Source organism: Thalassophryne amazonica, chromosome 5 (assembly GCF_902500255.1).
Source record: "Thalassophryne amazonica chromosome 5, fThaAma1.1, whole genome shotgun sequence".
NCBI classification, from domain to species: Eukaryota; Metazoa; Chordata; class Actinopteri; order Batrachoidiformes; family Batrachoididae; genus Thalassophryne; species Thalassophryne amazonica.
Window position 1 is genome coordinate 17,757,762 of NC_047107.1, and position 17,463 is coordinate 17,775,224.

The window sequence follows — 17,463 nt, forward strand, 5'->3', positions numbered from 1 at the left end:
ATTAAGACGTGTAATCGTGAGGATACCCTTACCAAAAAGTTCCAGTTTACTTTTTATATACTTATCAGTACTATTTTTTGGTAAGGGTAACTTTGTTATGATGATGAAACCCAGCAAAATTAAATGAATTGTTACACAGCTTGAAAATGTTTGAACGAACCTCATTCACGTACAATGAGGAAAATAAGTATTTGACACCCTGCGATTTTGCAAGTTCTCCCACTTAGAAATCATGGAGGGGTCTGAAATTTTCATCTTAGGTGCATGTCCACTGTGAGAGACATAATCTAAAAAAAAAAATCTGGAAATCACAATGTATGATTTTTTAATAATTTATTTGTATGTTACTGCTTCAAATAAGTATTTGAACACCTGTGAAAATCAATGTTAATATTTGGTACAGTAGCCTTTGTTTGCAATTACAGAGGTCAAATGTTTTCTGTAGATTGTCATCAGGTTTTCACACACTGCAGCAGGGATTTTGCTTCACTCATCCATACAGATCTTCTCAAAATCTTTCAGGTTTGGAGTTTCAGCTCCCTCCAAAGATTTTCTATTGAGTTCAGGTCTGGAGACTGGCCAGGCCACTCCAGGACCTTGAAATGCTTCTTACAGAGCCCCTCTTTAGTTGCCTTGGCTGTGTGTTTAGGGTCACTGTCATGCTGGAAGACCCAGCTATGACCCATCTTCAATGCTCTTACTGAGGGAAGGAGGTTGTTTGCCAAAATCTCGCAATACATGACCCCATCCATCCTCCCTTCAATACGGTGCAGTTGTCCTGTCCCATTTGCAGAAGAGCACCCCCAGAGTATGATGTTTCCACCCCCATGCTTCACGGTTGGGATGGTTTTCTTGGGGTTGTTCTCATCCTCTAAACATGGTAAGTGGAGCTGATTCCAAAAAGCTCTATTCTGGTCTCATCTGACCACATGACCTTCTCCCATGCCTCCTCTGGATCATCCAGATGGTCACTGGTGAACTTCAAATGGGCCTGGACGTGTGCTGGCTTGAGCAGGGGGACCTTGCTGCCCTGCAGGATTTTAAACCATGACAGCATCATGTGTTACTAATGTAATCTTTGTGACTGTGGTCCCAGCTCTCTTCAGGTCATTGACCAGGTCCTCCTGTGTAGTTCTGAGCTTTCTCAGAATCATCCTTACCCCACAAAGTGAGATCTTGCATGGAATCCCAGACCGAGGGAGATTGACAGTCATCTTGTGTTTCTTCCACTTTCTAATAAATAATCATAACAGTTGTTGTCTTCTACCAAGCTGCTTGCCTGTTGTCCTGTAGTCCACCCCAGCCTTGTGCAGGTCTACAGTTTTGTCCCTGGTGTCCTTAGACAGCTCTTTGGTCTTGGCTATGGTGGACAGGTTGGAGTGTGATTGATTGTGTGAACAGGTGTCTTTTATACAGGTAACAAGTTCAAACAGGTGCAATTAATACAGGTAAAGAGTGCAGAATAAGAGGGCTTCTTAAAGAAGAATTAACAGGTCTGTGTGAGCCAGAATTCTTGGTGGTTGGTAGGGGGTCAAATACTTATTTTCAGCAGTAGCGTACAAATAAATTATAAAAAAAATCATACATTGTGATTTCCGGATCTCTCACAGTGGACATGCACCTAAGATGAAAATTTCAGACCCCTCCATGATTTTTAAGTGGGAGAACTTGCAAAATCGCAGGATGTTCAAATACTTATTTTCTTCACACTATATATATATATATATATATATATATATATATATATTATACCTTTGAAGTGATTCCAAATGCATTCTCCACCGCACGATGTACACGAGACAAGCTGCAGCTGTAGATCAGTTTTCTGTGTTTCTGGGAGCGATGAGAGATGGTTTCATCAGCCAAGTTCTCAGAGCAAATGTGTCATTGTCTACGAAATAATTATTTTATTTTAATTTTATATAGGGTTGCGTCAACACGGACAAAAGCAGGTTGCATACATTCCATGCCCCCCTGAGCTAACCTCTGCTGCCACCCATTGGACAGCGCCCCCCACCCCAGCGGTTCCCCCTGCGGGTGGTGAGCAAAATAAAAAACAGATTCAGGTCACTTTGGCCACTAATGTCAACACAACCTTAAGGCTGTTTTTTGTTTTTAACTTCTGTACTGTTGCATATTTGCATTGCTTCTTGCTGATGCAAAAAGAATTGTGGGTAATCATATGACATACCAGCTGTTGGACACACTGTATCCTCACCAGTAATTCTCAACAGCATGTCGTTTCTGCTGCACAATGAATGAAGCTTCTTGGTAAATTACCCACAGCAGTCAAGTCATTTTTTACTGTATGTAGCAGATCAACAGAGCTCAGTGTTTTTATTACAACCCTCAAGAAACACATAAATTACCAAGAAACAAGATTTGTGATGTTTGTCAAGCTTAAAAGGCACAACTTTTAGTGACACAAACGTGACCCTGCTTTAGCTGAGCCAGTTCACCAGGCTGCAAACTGAATCAGGTCCTGAGCAGTTACAACTTAAATCGACCACACACTCACTAAACTCCTCTGAATTGTATCCAGATGTGTTCCATCTTTGGGATGTTTGTGGTTTTTGTCCTTTTCGATGAAAATATACCACAGTATTTGCATAAAATGTGAAATACATTTAATAACTCACAGTAAGTACTGCATATTTATGAAAACAGACCCCAGTGATGTCATTTTTAAAACCAGCTGTTAAGAGTTTTCAATTTTAATTAAAAATTAATGCGTATTCTTAATAACATCACACTTACACGTGTAAACAATCAATCAATCAATCAATCAATTTTTTTATATAGCGCCAAATCACAACAAACAGTTGCCCCAAGGCGCTTTATATTGTAAGGCAAGGCCATACAATAATTATGTAAAACCCCAACGGTCAAAACGACCCCCTGTGAGCAAGCACTTGGCTACAGTGGGAAGGAAAAACTCCCTTTTAACAGGAAGAAACCTCCAGCAGAACCAGGCTCAGGGAGGGGCAGTCTTCTGCTGGGACTGGTTGGGGCTGAGGGAGAGAACCAGGAAAAAGACATGCTGTGGAGGCGAGCAGAGATCGATCACTAATGATTAAATGCAGAGTGGTGCATACAGAGCAAAAAGAGAAAGAAACAGTGCATCATGGGAACCCCCCAGCAGTCTACTCACACCAACCTGTTATGCTGTAACTTTGATGGAAACACACTTTTCTAAAATATCACTTGACCATAACGTACACAGATGTGAGTGTGTAAAGTACAAAGTTATCTTATTTGGACACATTCTGGTCACATGGAATCAGTGTACATATTTACATCATGTAAATCCACCAGACTTGTTTTCAGTCACATGCACAGGTGCAGTATGCTTTTTTTCACATTAGGATTTGACCAACAAGCTCACACACCCTGCGGTTTTGCAAGTTCTCCACTTAGAAATCATGGAGGGGTTTGAAAGTTTCATCTTAGGTGCATGTCCACTGAGAGACATAATCTAAAAAAATAAATAAATAAAAAAATCCGGAAATCACAATGTATGATTTTTTTAATAATTTATTTGTATTGATTGTATTTGATTTCTAAGTGGGAGAACTTGCAAAACCGCAGGGTGTTCAAATACTTACTTTCCTCACTGTAGGTTGAGCTCAGTGTGTAGTATGGTCTTCTCAGGGGGATGACAACAACAACATTAAAAACAGATTCAGGTGAGTTAACACAGGATAAGCACTGGTGTCGCTGACCGAACGGTCCCCCCAAAAATCGGTCCACCCTGCCTTCACTGTGCATGCGTCATCAGCCACATTTCACTGAATATCACCTTGTTTCTGCTTCAAACTGCACTCCAGTCATCATCTGTCTCAGCAACAGAAATCTGAAACTTTTGTACAACAATCATTTCCACATAATTCAGCATTATTTCAACATAAAAGACAGGGAAGCGATCAGAGCGCAACAGCTACATGAGCTGCTGCTGCTGCATTCACTGCACGTCCGTCATTTCCATGCGTCACAGATTATCACCTCATTTCTGCTTAAAACAGCCTCATTTTGCTTAAAACTGACTTTAGAATGATTTAAGAGGTCATCTGATGGTTAGGGTTAGGGTCCCAAATGACGCATGTGCAGTGAAGGCAGGGTGGACCAATTTTTAGGGGCGGGGAGGGGGGGGGGGGCGTTCTGTCTGTGTCACCAGTTTCACAGTTCATGTCCCAAATGTGCTACAAAAAAGTCTTGATGTTTTCACACCACACTGTGCCACAGGCTGATCGCCTCCACGTCGCACCACACCGACACAGTCATTTGTGCAAAATGATCCCCAACCAAGTTCATACATGATACTTTTCAAAGTTCCACATTTCTGTATTATAAATCCCTTTTTCTGATTGATCTTATTGAATTGCTCATAGTCAAACAATTTGAGATATTTTTTTAATCTTCAGGCCACATTTATCAAAATTTTAAAAAAGAAAATGCTTGAAACATTTTTGTTTATATGCATTGAGTCTAGAAAATATAGAACGTTTATTTTCAGAAATAACTAAAACAAAACTGCATTCACATTACAGGAAGAAGTGATGGAAAACTCCGCCCCCCGTGCTGCAGACCATGCCATCCTGCAACATCTCCACCTGGCTTTGGATTCATCGAGCACCAGCCATCTCAGAAACGATATAACGCGAGATGTCGCTGAAGGTGGCACGACGGCAGACATCCTGACATGGTGGCGGTGGTGTTTGGTGGTATATGTAGGTCTGAGTCACACGGTTGTTTTGGGATTCCTCTGCCGTCGGCATGGACTGACTCAGCACCGCACGTCAGATGACCTGTGAGAACCTTCCCAGTCTGTGATCTGATGAAACAAAAGCCAAACTTTTAAAAGTTAAAACAAGCCAGTGATATACAACCCTTGGCAAAAATTATGGAATCACCGGCCTCGGAGGATGTTCATTCAGTTGTTTAATTTTGTAGAAAAAAAGCAGATCACAGACATGACACAAAACTAAAGTCATTTCAAATGGCAACTTTCTGGCTTTAAGAAACACTATAAGAAATCAAGAAAAAAAGATTGTGGCAGTCAGTAACAGTTACTTTTTTAGACCAAGCAGGGGAAAAAAATATGGACTCACTCAATTCTGAGGAATAAATTATGGAATCACCCTGTAAATTTCCATCCCCAAAACTAACACCTGCATCAAATCACATCTGCTCGTTGACATTGACCCTATGCCATGACATTGACCCTATGTGTCTTTTTGCAAGGAATGTTTTCACAGTTTTTGCTCTATGGCAAGATGCATTATCTTCTTGAAAAATGATTTCATCATCCTTAAACATCAGAAAAGTGTCCAAAATGTCAACGTAAACTTGTGCATTTATTGATGATGTAATGACAGCCATCTCCCCAGTGCCTTTACCTGACATGCAGCCCCATATCATCAATGACTGTGGAAATTTACATGTTGTCACCAGGCAGTCATCTTTATAAATCTCATTGGAACGGCACCAAACAAAAGTTCCAGCATCATCACCTTGCCCAATGCAGATTCGAGATTCATCACTGAATATGACTTTCATCCAGTCATCCACAGTCCACGATTGTTTTTCTTTAGCCCATTGTAACCTTGTTTTTTTCTGTTTAGGTGTTAATGATGGCTTTTGTTTAGCTTTTCTGTATGTAAATCCCATTTCCTTTAGGCGGTTTCTTACAGTTCGGTCACAGACGTTGACTCCAGTTTCCTCCCATTCGTTCCTCATTTGTTTTGTTGTGCATTTTTCGATTTTTGAGACATATTGCTTTAAGTTTTCTGTCTTGACGCTTTGATGTCTTCCTTGGTCTACCAGTATGTTTGCCTTTAACAACCTTCCCATGTTGTTTGTATTTGGTCCAGAGTTTAGACACAGCTGACTGTGAACAACCAACATCTTTTGCAACATTGCGTGATGATTTACCCTCTTTTAAGAGTTTGATAATCCTCTCCTTTGTTTCAACTGACATCTCTCGTGTTGGAGCCATGATTCATGTCAGTCCACTTGGTGCAACAGCTCTCCAAGGTGTGATCACTCCTTTTTAGATGCAGACTAACAAGCAGATGTGATTTGATGCAGGTGTTAGTTTTGGGGATGAAAATTTACAGGGTGATTCCATAATTTATTCCTCAGAATTGAGTGAGTCCATATTTTTTTTCCTCTGCTTGGTCTAAAAAAGTAACCGTTACTGACTGCCACAATCTTTTTTTCTTGATTTCTTATAGTGTTTCTTAAAGCCAGAAAGTTGCCATTTGAAATGACTTTAGTTTTGTGTCATGTCTGTGATTTGCTTTTTTTCTACAAAAGTAAACAACTGAATGAACATCCTCCGAGGCCGGTGATTCCATAATTTTTGCCAGGGGTTGTATATAGTTGAATGTGATTTTCAGGAAAATCTGGAAAAAAAACTTTCCTGCAGTACTTTGCCCTTGCTCTGAGGACACAACCGCCCCCCCCCCCCCCCCCCCCCTTGAAGAGAGGAGAAAAAGAGAAGTGAAGCTTGTGTGGCTGAAAGAAGCCCTGGAGGGGGGGTGGTAGCTGTCATTTATATTTACAGCCTCTCCAGACACCTCGGGGGCTCTTATCCAGGTGGCCTGTGTCGAAGCCTTTTTGCAGCTCTGAGTATCAATCGATGCTGTCTGACTTTGATTCAGCCACATAGAGCGCGTGAGTCATGTGCTTTTGACTGTTTAAAACGTGTTTGCTTGACGCTGGAACTTGAACGCCCTCGAGGCCAGAGCTTTGCCTCACTTCTGAAACTTTTTCACACCACAGAGGACTTCCTACCAAAAGTGTAAACTCATAGAAGATTTCAGTGTGAGGACATATTCCAGGCCAACCCAGTCCTGATGGCATTACCAAAAGTAAATTAAGCTATGGTTTGTGATACCGTCATGAAAAGCACCCCATTTTAATAATGGGGCACAAAATGCAGGGTGATAGGGGGAGAGGGGGTGTCTGGGGGGGGTTATGATTATGGTTAGGGGAAGGGAGACACTTACGTTATGGTTATGGTTAAAGTTAGGAGCAGGGGGAGGATTATAAATAGTAAAGTAAAAAAAAGTGTCATGAAAATGGGGCACTTTTCATGATGGGGGGGCACAAATTCATTTCATGACAGAAGCATGAAATGCGGGGTGATGGGGGGGTCTGGGGGTTATAGTTATGGTTAGGGGAAAGGAGACACGTTATGATTATGGTTGAAGTTATGAGAAGGGGGAGGATTATAAATAGTAAAGTAAAAAAAAGTGTCATGAAAATGGGGCATTTTTCATGATGGGGAGCACAAATTCATTTTATGACAGGAGCACGAAATGCGGGGTGCAGGGGGAACTTGGGGGTAATGGTTCGTTATCATGTTATGTGGTGTGCCAGAGAATCCGAATTTCTTTGATCTTGTTTGCCTTTTTCTTTGCAGCTTTTTCTTTATTTGATACCTACTATCATTTTACAAGGTCTGTCCATAAAGTATCGTACCTTTTGATTTTTTTTTTAAAACTATATGGATTTGATTCATATGTTTTCACGTCAGACAAGCTTGAACCCTCGTGCGCATGCGTGAGTTTTTCCATGCCTGTCGGTGACGTCATTCGCCTGTGAGCACGCCTTGTGGAAGGAGTGGTCCCGCCCCGTCGTCGGATTTTCATTGTCTGGAAATGGCGGATTGATTTGGGTTTTTTCCATCAGAATTTTTTCAGAAGCTGTTAGAGACTGGCACCTGGAAACCATTCGAAAAATTTATCTGGCTTTCGGTGAAAATTTTACGGGCTTCACAGAGAATAAGGACTGTTACTACAGCTTTAAGGACGGCCCACAATGGCGCTCGGCGTGCCGCGCTCCAAGCCGCGATGACAGGCACGAACCACCGGATTATTTCTAAATGGATGGCTGTGTGGAGCTGGGACCGTTGTGTGCACTTTCTCTGGTTATCACAAGAGCTGGACATCAACCATTTTCTGGCAGATTTCACGTTTAACAAGCGATTTTGTCATGGAAAGCCGCGCGGAGGCTTCGCGCGTCACGACCGATTCGCTGTTCGAGCGAGACAAAGAACGCCTCCCTTTCGGCGTGTCAGAGGACAAGTTGGGACATGCCCAGCTCTCCATAATTTCTCTTATAACTCACTCGACTGGTAAGCATTGAAAGCCGAGATAGGCATGTCGCAACTTGTCCTCTGACACGCCGAAACGGAGGCATTCTTTGTCTCGCTCGAACAGCGAATCGGTCGTGACGCACGAAGCCTCCGCGCGGCTTTCCATGACAAAATCTCTTGTTAAAAATGAAATCTGCCGGAAAATTGTTGATGTCCAGCTCTTGTGATAACCAGAGAAAGTGCACACGACGGTCCCAGCCCCACACGGCCATCCGTTTAGAAATAATCCGATGGTTCGTGCCTGTCATCGCGGATCGGAGCGCGACGCGCCGAGCGCCATTGTGGGCCGTCCTTAAAGCTGTAGTAACACTCCTTATTCTCTGTGAAGCCCGTAAAATTTTCACCGAAAGCCAGATAAATTTTTCGAATGGTTTCCAGGTGCCAGTCTCTAACAGCTTCTGAAAAAATTCTGATGGAAAAAAACCCAAATCATTCCGCCATTTCCAGACAATGAAAATCTGACGACGGGGCGGGACCACTCCTTCCACAAGGCGTGCTCACAGGCGAATGACGTCACCGACAGGCATGGAAAAACTCACGCATGCGCACGAGGGTTCAAGCTTGTCTGATGTGAAAACACATGAATCAAATCCATATAGTTAAAAAAAAAAATCAAAAGGTACGATACTTTATGGACAGACCTCGTAGTACTAAATATACCTTTTTGGAATCTTTGTGATGAAATAAATAATGCGGTATACTTTTCAACATGAATGGGCCAAAAATTAAGTTGATCCAAAATTGGCTGAAGGCTCCTGGACAAAGTGTCTCTGAAAGTCAGTCAAGATGACACCAACTTGAAACTCATACTTGCTTATGCCCCACCTCTAACTTCGCCCTCTCCAATGAAGCACAATGAAGAGAGAGATTTTATTTAATTTTTGTCTTTTACTTTCTGAACTCTCTACCTGGAAAAAAAAATAGAATTTGTTCTCGAATGATAATTTTGCACACTTTATTTAAGAAAAAAAAAATTCCAGAGATGACATGCATGGTGAAAATTGTGTTGTTACTGTTCTGTTGTTTCTGAACAAAAACTTTTATTATGATAATAAATCTATTTCCGTATAAACTGTCCTGTTTTTTAATTAATCCAAAGGGGAAAAAACACTTAAAATGAAAATTTATTCAGATTTAGCAATTTGATGATACACCTTAATTATTTAAAAGTATCAGTATCAGTGATACTGGCCCTGTATCTACTTAATCTTACAGTATGACACACAACTCACTAATCACCCTTATCACACTCCCCTCTTTTCTATAACTTAAGAGCTTATTTTTTTTAAGTATAGTTTGCACAATGTGTTATGTTTCATTATCATGTTATGTGGTGTTCCAGAGAATCTGATGATCTTTGATCTTGTTTTCTTTGTAGGTCAAGCATTCAGAATTCTCATAACTGCATAAAACCATTTTATGCAGTTTTATTTGATACCTACTATCATTTTAGTACAAAATATACCTTTTTGGAATCTTTAAGATGAAATAAATAATGCAATATACTTTTCAACATGAATGGGTCAAAAATAAAGTTTATCCAAAATTGGCTGAAGGCTCCTGGAGAAAGCGTCTCCCAAAAGTCAATCAAGATGACACCAATTTGGCCTTTAACTTGGAAGAAACTGATACTTGCTATGCCCTGCCTCCAACTTCCATCTCTGTTTTACTCATCAAACAGAAACCCATATATGGACTTCTGTGACATATGTCACATAAATCTCCATTAAGCTATTTCTGGCCTATGTTTCACTTTATGGTATAACTCTGACATGGACGTAGTTAGAGTTGTGGGACTTTGAGGCCGTTTAACATGAAACTCCAACCATATTTTAATCCTAATGGTAGATACAAATGGACATGAACTCTTTAAAAAATGGTAAGTATCCATAGAAAGTGTCTCATCAGTGTTCTTGGAGAGCTATCAGGAGGAAATCAGTGAGACGTGCAAATTGGTGGTTCCTGTTCAAGACCAGGCTTGTCGTTCTGGCAGCGTGTACTGTAAAACTGTTGACATCTTAAGGATCATCAGGTTACCACACAATGTGTTCACTTTGCTCATGCTGTCATTCAGTATGCAACGGCTTCAAATCTGAGCCAGATGTGGCTTTAGAAATGTCAATATGCTTTTTCGATAAAACGAGATGACAGATATTCTGTATTTTGCTTTGTGGAATCTTTTCAAAGTCAAACGCTTCAAACAGTCTAATCCTGTCCTGAATGAGAGCTGGATTACTGTATAACCCCCTTCATTGATACGCACCAACACATGCAACAAAGAGAGAGAGAGAGAGAGAGCCCTGAAATAAAGTTACTCACTTCTGCCGAGCTGTGAACTTTGCCAAAGGTTATCTAAGCACAGGAGCATACAGTAAAAAAAAAAAAAAAATCAATAACAGTTACAACTCGGATAATAAAATTAATGGCAAAACGACACCTCAATTAGAAACTTTGCTCAACATTTGCAAGCAAATCTTGTAAATCCCTGTTGACAGACAGCTGTAGTTTGTCTTGTCGACACCACAAAACTCCTTTTGTAGAATTAAATAATAAAAAAAAAAGGATTTGCTGAGCAGTCTGAGAGCAGGGCAGGTGTTTCAGACCCAAACCACCTGGTAGGCACCAACCCACTTGTTCTGTCCTCGCAATCAAGCAGTGAAAAGGGGAAAAAGACCAACACACTTGACTGCCCATGAAGGCATCATTGCTCAAGACAAGCAGCTTTTTCTTATGTCGTCCATGGCACCACGTAAGGTGAAGAAATGACACTTAGAATCCAGCCTCAGTGCACCATGGCCTACACAAAAATGTATGATAGCCATCCTAGGGTGGTAGCTGTAGCCAGGTAGGGGTCAATGAAGAATTACACAGAGGTCAAAATTTAAAAATGCTCCAATCATGTTGAAAAATATACCACAATATTTGCCTGATCATACCGACTCCAAAAAGGTATAGTTTGGACTATCTATGACTGAATGTTGTGAAGTTATGTGGCAAAAACAGCACAATGGTGACAAATGTCAATTTCTGTTTGTACAGGGGTCAAAGTTAAAGTTGCTCCAGTTTCAGTAAAAAAACAAAAACAAAATGATGCATATTATTGCTTGAAATAAAAGGATTAATAAATGGAATAGTTTTTGACTGTGTTGAATGTTTGGTCTCCAAAGTAAAGGTCATACAAGGTCGACGTCCATTGGATTCTATGAATTGTGACATATCTTACCACATAACATGATAACTAAACATGACATATGATGCAAACTATTCCTTTTTAGAACCCTATTAACCCAAATAGTAATATGCATCATTTTTAGCTGACATTTTTGACTCCTGTACAAACTGAAACTGACCTTTGTCACCATTTTTGCTGTTTTTACCCCATAACTCCAGAGCATAGGTAGTCGAAACTATACCTTTTTGGAATTGTTATGCTCAGACAAATAATGTGGTATAGTTTTTAACATGATTGGAGCATTTTTACATTTTGACCTCTGTGTAATTCTTCACTGACCCCTAGCTGGCTACATGTGCCACCCTGGGATGGCTGTAATACAGTTCTGTGTAGGTCATGGTACACTGAGGCTGGATTCTACATGTCGTTTCATCAACTTAAGTGGTACCGAAAACCCGCTTGGTCCATAGATTATTGATGAGGCTTTCATTTGCAAACTTGAATCCTATATTTTACATTTTTAGAAATGTACATTTTGGTGTTATTCACACTAATTTCGTACTGTTTGAGGTGCGGCTTGTTAAATGATAAAACTGAAATAAAATGTTTGTTATTCTATGATTTAACAAGCTTACTATGAAATGAATTACTGTAAACTCAAAGCTAAGTGGGTGTCATGGTGGATTAGTGGTTTGCACTGTTACCTCACAGCAAGAAGGTCAAGGGATCGCTTCCCACCCTGTCCTTTCCACCTGGAGTTTCCAGGTTCTCCCTGTGTTGGCAAAGGTTCCTTTCGGGTGCTCAGTCTTATTCCCACTTCCAAAGACGAGATTGTTGACTTTAAATTGACGGTAGGCGTGTGCGAACCTCGATCTAATGCCATTTGTAATGGCTTCACAAAAAGTAATGTAATTTATTAATTTGTTTGCCTTGCTGCGGTAGGCTCCAGCCCCCAATGACCCAATTTTGGATAAGTGGTTGAAGACGAGTACGTATTAGTTTGTGATACTTCTTCTTTATTCAGAAAAGAAGTGCAATGAAGGGGAGAATTATTATTATTTTCTGTATTTTATTTCCTGAACACAAATTCTACTTGGTTTATAACATTTGTTGTGGAGTGATAATTTTGTACACTTTGTTTATTTAAGAAAAAATCTAGAAAAGAAGTCCAATGAAGGGAGATATTTTATTTTGTCTTTTAGTTTCTGAACTCTCTACCTGAAAAAAAAAGTTCTCAAATGATAATTTTGTGCGCTTTATTTAAGAAAACATCCAGACATGACAATGCATGGTGAAAATTTTTTGTTACTGTTGTGTTTTTTCCTGAACAAAAACTTTTATTATGATAAAAAGTATCTGTTTACCTATAAACTTTATCCTGGGTTTTAATTAATCCAAAGGGGGGAAAAAAAATCACTTACAGGTCATGAAAATTTATTAAGATTTTAGCAATTTGATGATGCATCCACCTTAATAATTAAAAAGTATCAGTATCTGTATCAGTGCAGCCGGTCTGCTCTGTGTGAGCCTGATCCCGTCAGATCTCAGAAGCTAAGCAGAGCAGGATCTGGTTAGTACTTGGATGGGAGACCTCTTTGGAACACCAGCGGCTGTGTGTGTTTCTCCGGGTAAAACTGGAGTTGCGTCAGGAAGGGCATCCGGCGTAAAACTTGTGCCAACATATCAATGCGGATCTGGCTGTATCCACTGTGGCGACCCTGAACGAAACCAGGAGCAGCCGAATGAACAACAACAGTATCTGTATCAGTATCGGTGACACTGGCCCTGTATTTACTTTGTGTTGGATTGATACCAATTCTTGCAGTATGGCACACCACTAATCACCACTATCACACTCCCCTCTCCTATCCCAGAACCTCCGGGTACACAACGTTGTTGATAAAAGTTTCCTCTTTGTCTTTATGGTTATTCACTAAGATTTTTAAACGCTCACAGTCCCGACTGAACGGCCTATTCACTGTGAGACAAATGCTGTGTGTTTGGATTCAGTGTCTATTAACTTTCCGTCTAAATTTTGGCCGTAATGCAGCTGTCGCTGTGCCAACCGGCATAAAACTTCATAGAAGAAGCCTTGTGGCTAGTTAGCCTGATAATATTTTTGTCTGAGATGATGATACCTAATTCCATATAACTATGAAGGGCAGCTGAAAATTCATGTTACTCCAGGGTCTACATAGATGACACAGATTGAAAGTCACACTGATCAGATGAGCTGTTTTTTCGTGAAGCAGGATCAGACGCACATTTGGTGAATTTTAGTATAGATTTAAACCACAGATGACCCGCTTATTTGATTAATAGTTCAAAATTATTTGCCAAACATTTGGATATTTGATTCATGATGAACTGATTTTAAGTCACTAATTCATTCAAATATCAACATTTCTTTGTGTCCTGCTTCTTAAATGTGAAAATTTGACATTTTACTCTTTTATATGAAAAAAATATTTGGTATTTTAAACTTTTGGTTTGTTAGATGTAAAAAAAAGAAAAAAAGAAGACATTTGGTGATGACTTTTTAAGTTTATGAAACAACCATATTTTAGGCTGAAAAAAAAGTGAAATAATCCTTTGTAAGAGTCATAATTTTGATTTCAATTCAAAAATCACTTTCTTAAATTTCATGTTGGAATGCTCTTTTCCACAAAATATCACCTAAATTCCAGCTGCACTATTTCATTTATGCACTTTACATTAGAAATGGTTATTTTACTTCTTTTCTCCACCTTGTTGATTGTGCAGAAGACGTCACCTTCATTTGTAAAGCTGTTTGTGGCAAATCTAAACCAGCTCCCGGCGCGGAATCACATTAGGGTCACGGGTGATTTGGTCATGTTCATGGTGTAAAATAATCCCAGCATGCACTGATAAAAGAGAAGTATTAAGAATATATATATATATATATATATATATATATATATATATATATATATATATATATATATATATATATATATATATATAAACAACTTTCAAATGTTAACACTCAATTTACTGCAATTAAGATGACCCAAATGAAGTCAACATGTTACAGATTAGGCCAAATTGTTACTTAATTACACCAATTAAACCATTGGATTGTCACCAACTGGAAATAAAATTACTTTGGTTGCAAACAAACAAACAAACAAATGTCGACAGGTTTTTCTGTCCATCAGCGGGAGTAAAAACAGAATTACCAAACACAATTTCCATTTAAAACTAGAACGTTTTATTAATTTTCTATAAAATCTGGACTTTTAGAAATATATACAAACGCTCCCTGGTGCTATAAAACAGAAAAAACAGTCTGTGCACTTTCCAGCGAGCAGTGCTTGATTAATTTATGGCACGGATTTGCCTCACAAAGGGCAGTTCACAAGGTCTGAGCTCCTTTCAACAGCTGCTCTCCCTCCTCTTCAAACATATATGACACGGCCCCCATTTACATTAAAAAGCCTCAAACATGACACTCGTCTCTGCCACGGTTTGCCTCCGCCGTGTGCAACCACTTTCCACCCTCACCAACAGTACAAGTGTCTTTTTTCTTTTTTGCCTGGAAGGAAAACACGTATTGCACATTATTCACGCGGACCTACGGCACACCCAAACAGTTCAATCCACTTTTTGTGAGAGAATGATAAGAATTTTGCCCCTTCAATGGGAGAAAAGAGAATCCAGGAGTAGTTCCCCCTCCCAAAAAAGGCAGGAGATGGCTCAAGATACTTAGAAATATTGCATTATGTTCAGTGGAGTTTGCATAAATAAAACGTGACTCTTGTGTTGTTTGAGGGCACCGGTGATCCGAGTCTGCTTCAGGTATGGCCCGCCGGCTCACACGCATGTGGGAGGGGACCGCGCGGGTTCATACTTGTGCCCCTTGAGGGACGGGTGAGGCTTGATGTACGGTCGGCTTTCGGCAAACACGCTGGCCGCCTTCCTCCTCGTCCTCTTCTTCAATTTCTGGCTGAAGACGTTCTGCCATGACTGCAGCGTCTTTGATGTCCAGATCCACATGCCGCTGGTGATGCCCACCACCAACAGCATGAAGATCTTCACCATGAAGATTTCCACCACTGGGATGGAAGCCTTCATGACACACTCATTTGAATCCAACGTGCTGCCATCCACGCACTTCTGCTCCCTTGCCAGGATGCGCCAGTAGTCCATGTTGAGCCGCTCGTAGAAATAGCAGGCGATGACGCAGGTGGCCGGGACGGTGTAGAGCATGGAGAAGACGCCGATGCGAACCATCAGTTTCTCCAGCTTGTCCGTGTTCTCCCCCTCTGTCTTCATGATCTTACGGATGTGGAACAGCGCCACAAAACCAGACAGCAGGAAAGAGGTGCCGATGATGAGGTAGCAGGAGAGCGGTATGAGCACGAAGCCCGTGAGAGCTTTGACATCCATGCTGCCCACATAGCAGACACCCGTCAGCTCATCTCCGGCCACCTTCCTCATCACCAGGATCATGATGGTCTTCACGGCAGGGATGGCCCACGCTGCCAGGTGGAAGTAGCTGCTGTTTGCCTCTATGGCTTCATGGCCCCATTTTTTCCCAGCAGCCAGGAACCAGGTGAGGGTCAAGATGACCCACCAGAGAGAGCTGGCCATGCCAAAGTAATACAGGATGAGGAACACGATGGTGCAGCCCGTGCTCTCCAGACCCTCCTGGATAACGTACTGCACGCCGTTGTCTCTGTCACAGGCGATTCTGTCGGCTCCCACAAAAAGTCGTATGAGATAGCCCACGGAGTAAACACAGTACGACATCGAGAGAAAGATGATCGGCCGCTCTGGGTATTTGAAGCGTTGCGGATCGATGAGGAACGTGAGCACCGTGAAGGAGCTGGAGACGAAGCACAGGATCGACCAGACAGCCATCCACACCAGAGAGAACTGCTTGTCTCCTTGACTCCAATACACATCCACTTTAGGGTAACATTTGGGCGCACATGACTCGCTCTTCTCCACAAAGTGGAATTTCCCCGGGTTGCTGCACGCCTGCTTGCTGCTGCTGTCTTTGAGCTGCAGGTCCTGTCCGCCCAGAGGCCGCTGCGGCCTGAAGTCAGGTGGCTGGGTGTGGGACACTTTTGGCGGCTCGTCTGAGCCATTGTTGGGCGCCTCCATGCACAGGTTGTTGGGGTCGTTTTGGGTCGGCAGCCTGGAACAATCCAGAGAGTTGGGCCAGGGGAAGTTAAACTGCTCCAGGATGGGGGAGCACTTCATCTTGACCTGCTCACACATGACTCTGCACGCCGGGATGGGATTGGACACCTGCTCCGTGCACATGGGAGCATACAGGGAACACAGGAAGAATTTGAGGTGGCTGTGGCATCCAAACTCTATGAGGGGGGCGAACTCGTGCAGCTTGATGGCTGCTTCTTTCTGGTCCTCGTGGCCCATCAGGTTTGGCATGCGGGTCATGTTGTAGCCAATGTCCTTACACAAGGGGATGTTGATGTGCTGACATGCCCCGTCTCCTGATCGATCAGGGTCTATGGAGCTAATGGCCAAACCCCCACCGCTCCACAAGCCCAGCAGTAGCAGCAGCACACAGACCAGGCTGAGGTTCCCAGATGAACACATCGTCTCCATATGTTCAAAGTTTCACTGTGAACAAAAATTTAGATCAACCTGAAAAAACTTACGGTAGCAAAACCCTCTCCTGGTTTCACTTTGGAGAACTTGAACGAAAACATAATCCCAAGAATGATCCGAAAGAGAGTTGCGAGTTGACGCGGCGTGCGCTCTGGTGCGCGCGGATCTGCGCTCTTTCGCCGTGAAGCGAGAGTGTGTGTTCCAAAGGTTCTCCAGAAATACTCATCAATCCTCAGTTTTCGTGACACCTTCCGGAACATTTGATGGTCCAAGAACAAGATTTCACTCTTTATGCCATAACTTTAAAAAGAAAGAAAAAAGAAGGAAAGACCGGGAGGAAAAAAAAAAGCCAAACAACAACAAAAAAAGATCCTCCTACGCGCAACACACACACACACACACACCCGCACGCACACACACGCGCGCGCAACAAAAATCTCCCCAAAAAGCAAAAAGGCGCTGATGATTAAAGCGCGTCCCAGAAAGGCAGGATTTGCGCTCCCGGTGCGCGCAGGCTGCGGGTTTCGGT

General features: G+C 41.7%; 1 protein-coding gene across 1 annotated transcript; it reads right to left on the minus strand.

The window, feature by feature from the left end:
• Positions 1–14,545: 14,545 nt before the first annotated feature.
• On the minus strand, positions 14,546–17,198 carry fzd10 (frizzled class receptor 10). Its single transcript, XM_034169754.1, has one exon. The coding sequence runs from the start codon at positions 16,929–16,931 to the stop codon at positions 15,168–15,170; it is 1,764 nt and encodes a 587-aa protein (XP_034025645.1). The 5' UTR covers positions 16,932–17,198; the 3' UTR covers positions 14,546–15,167.
• Between the last annotated feature and the right edge of the window lie 265 nt (positions 17,199–17,463).

What these genes read in the sequence shown, in the direction of transcription:
- fzd10 (XM_034169754.1), bottom strand. Translation starts at nt 16,931, where the DNA reads ATGGAGACGATGTGTTCATCTGGGAACCTCAGCCTGGTCTGTGTGCTG.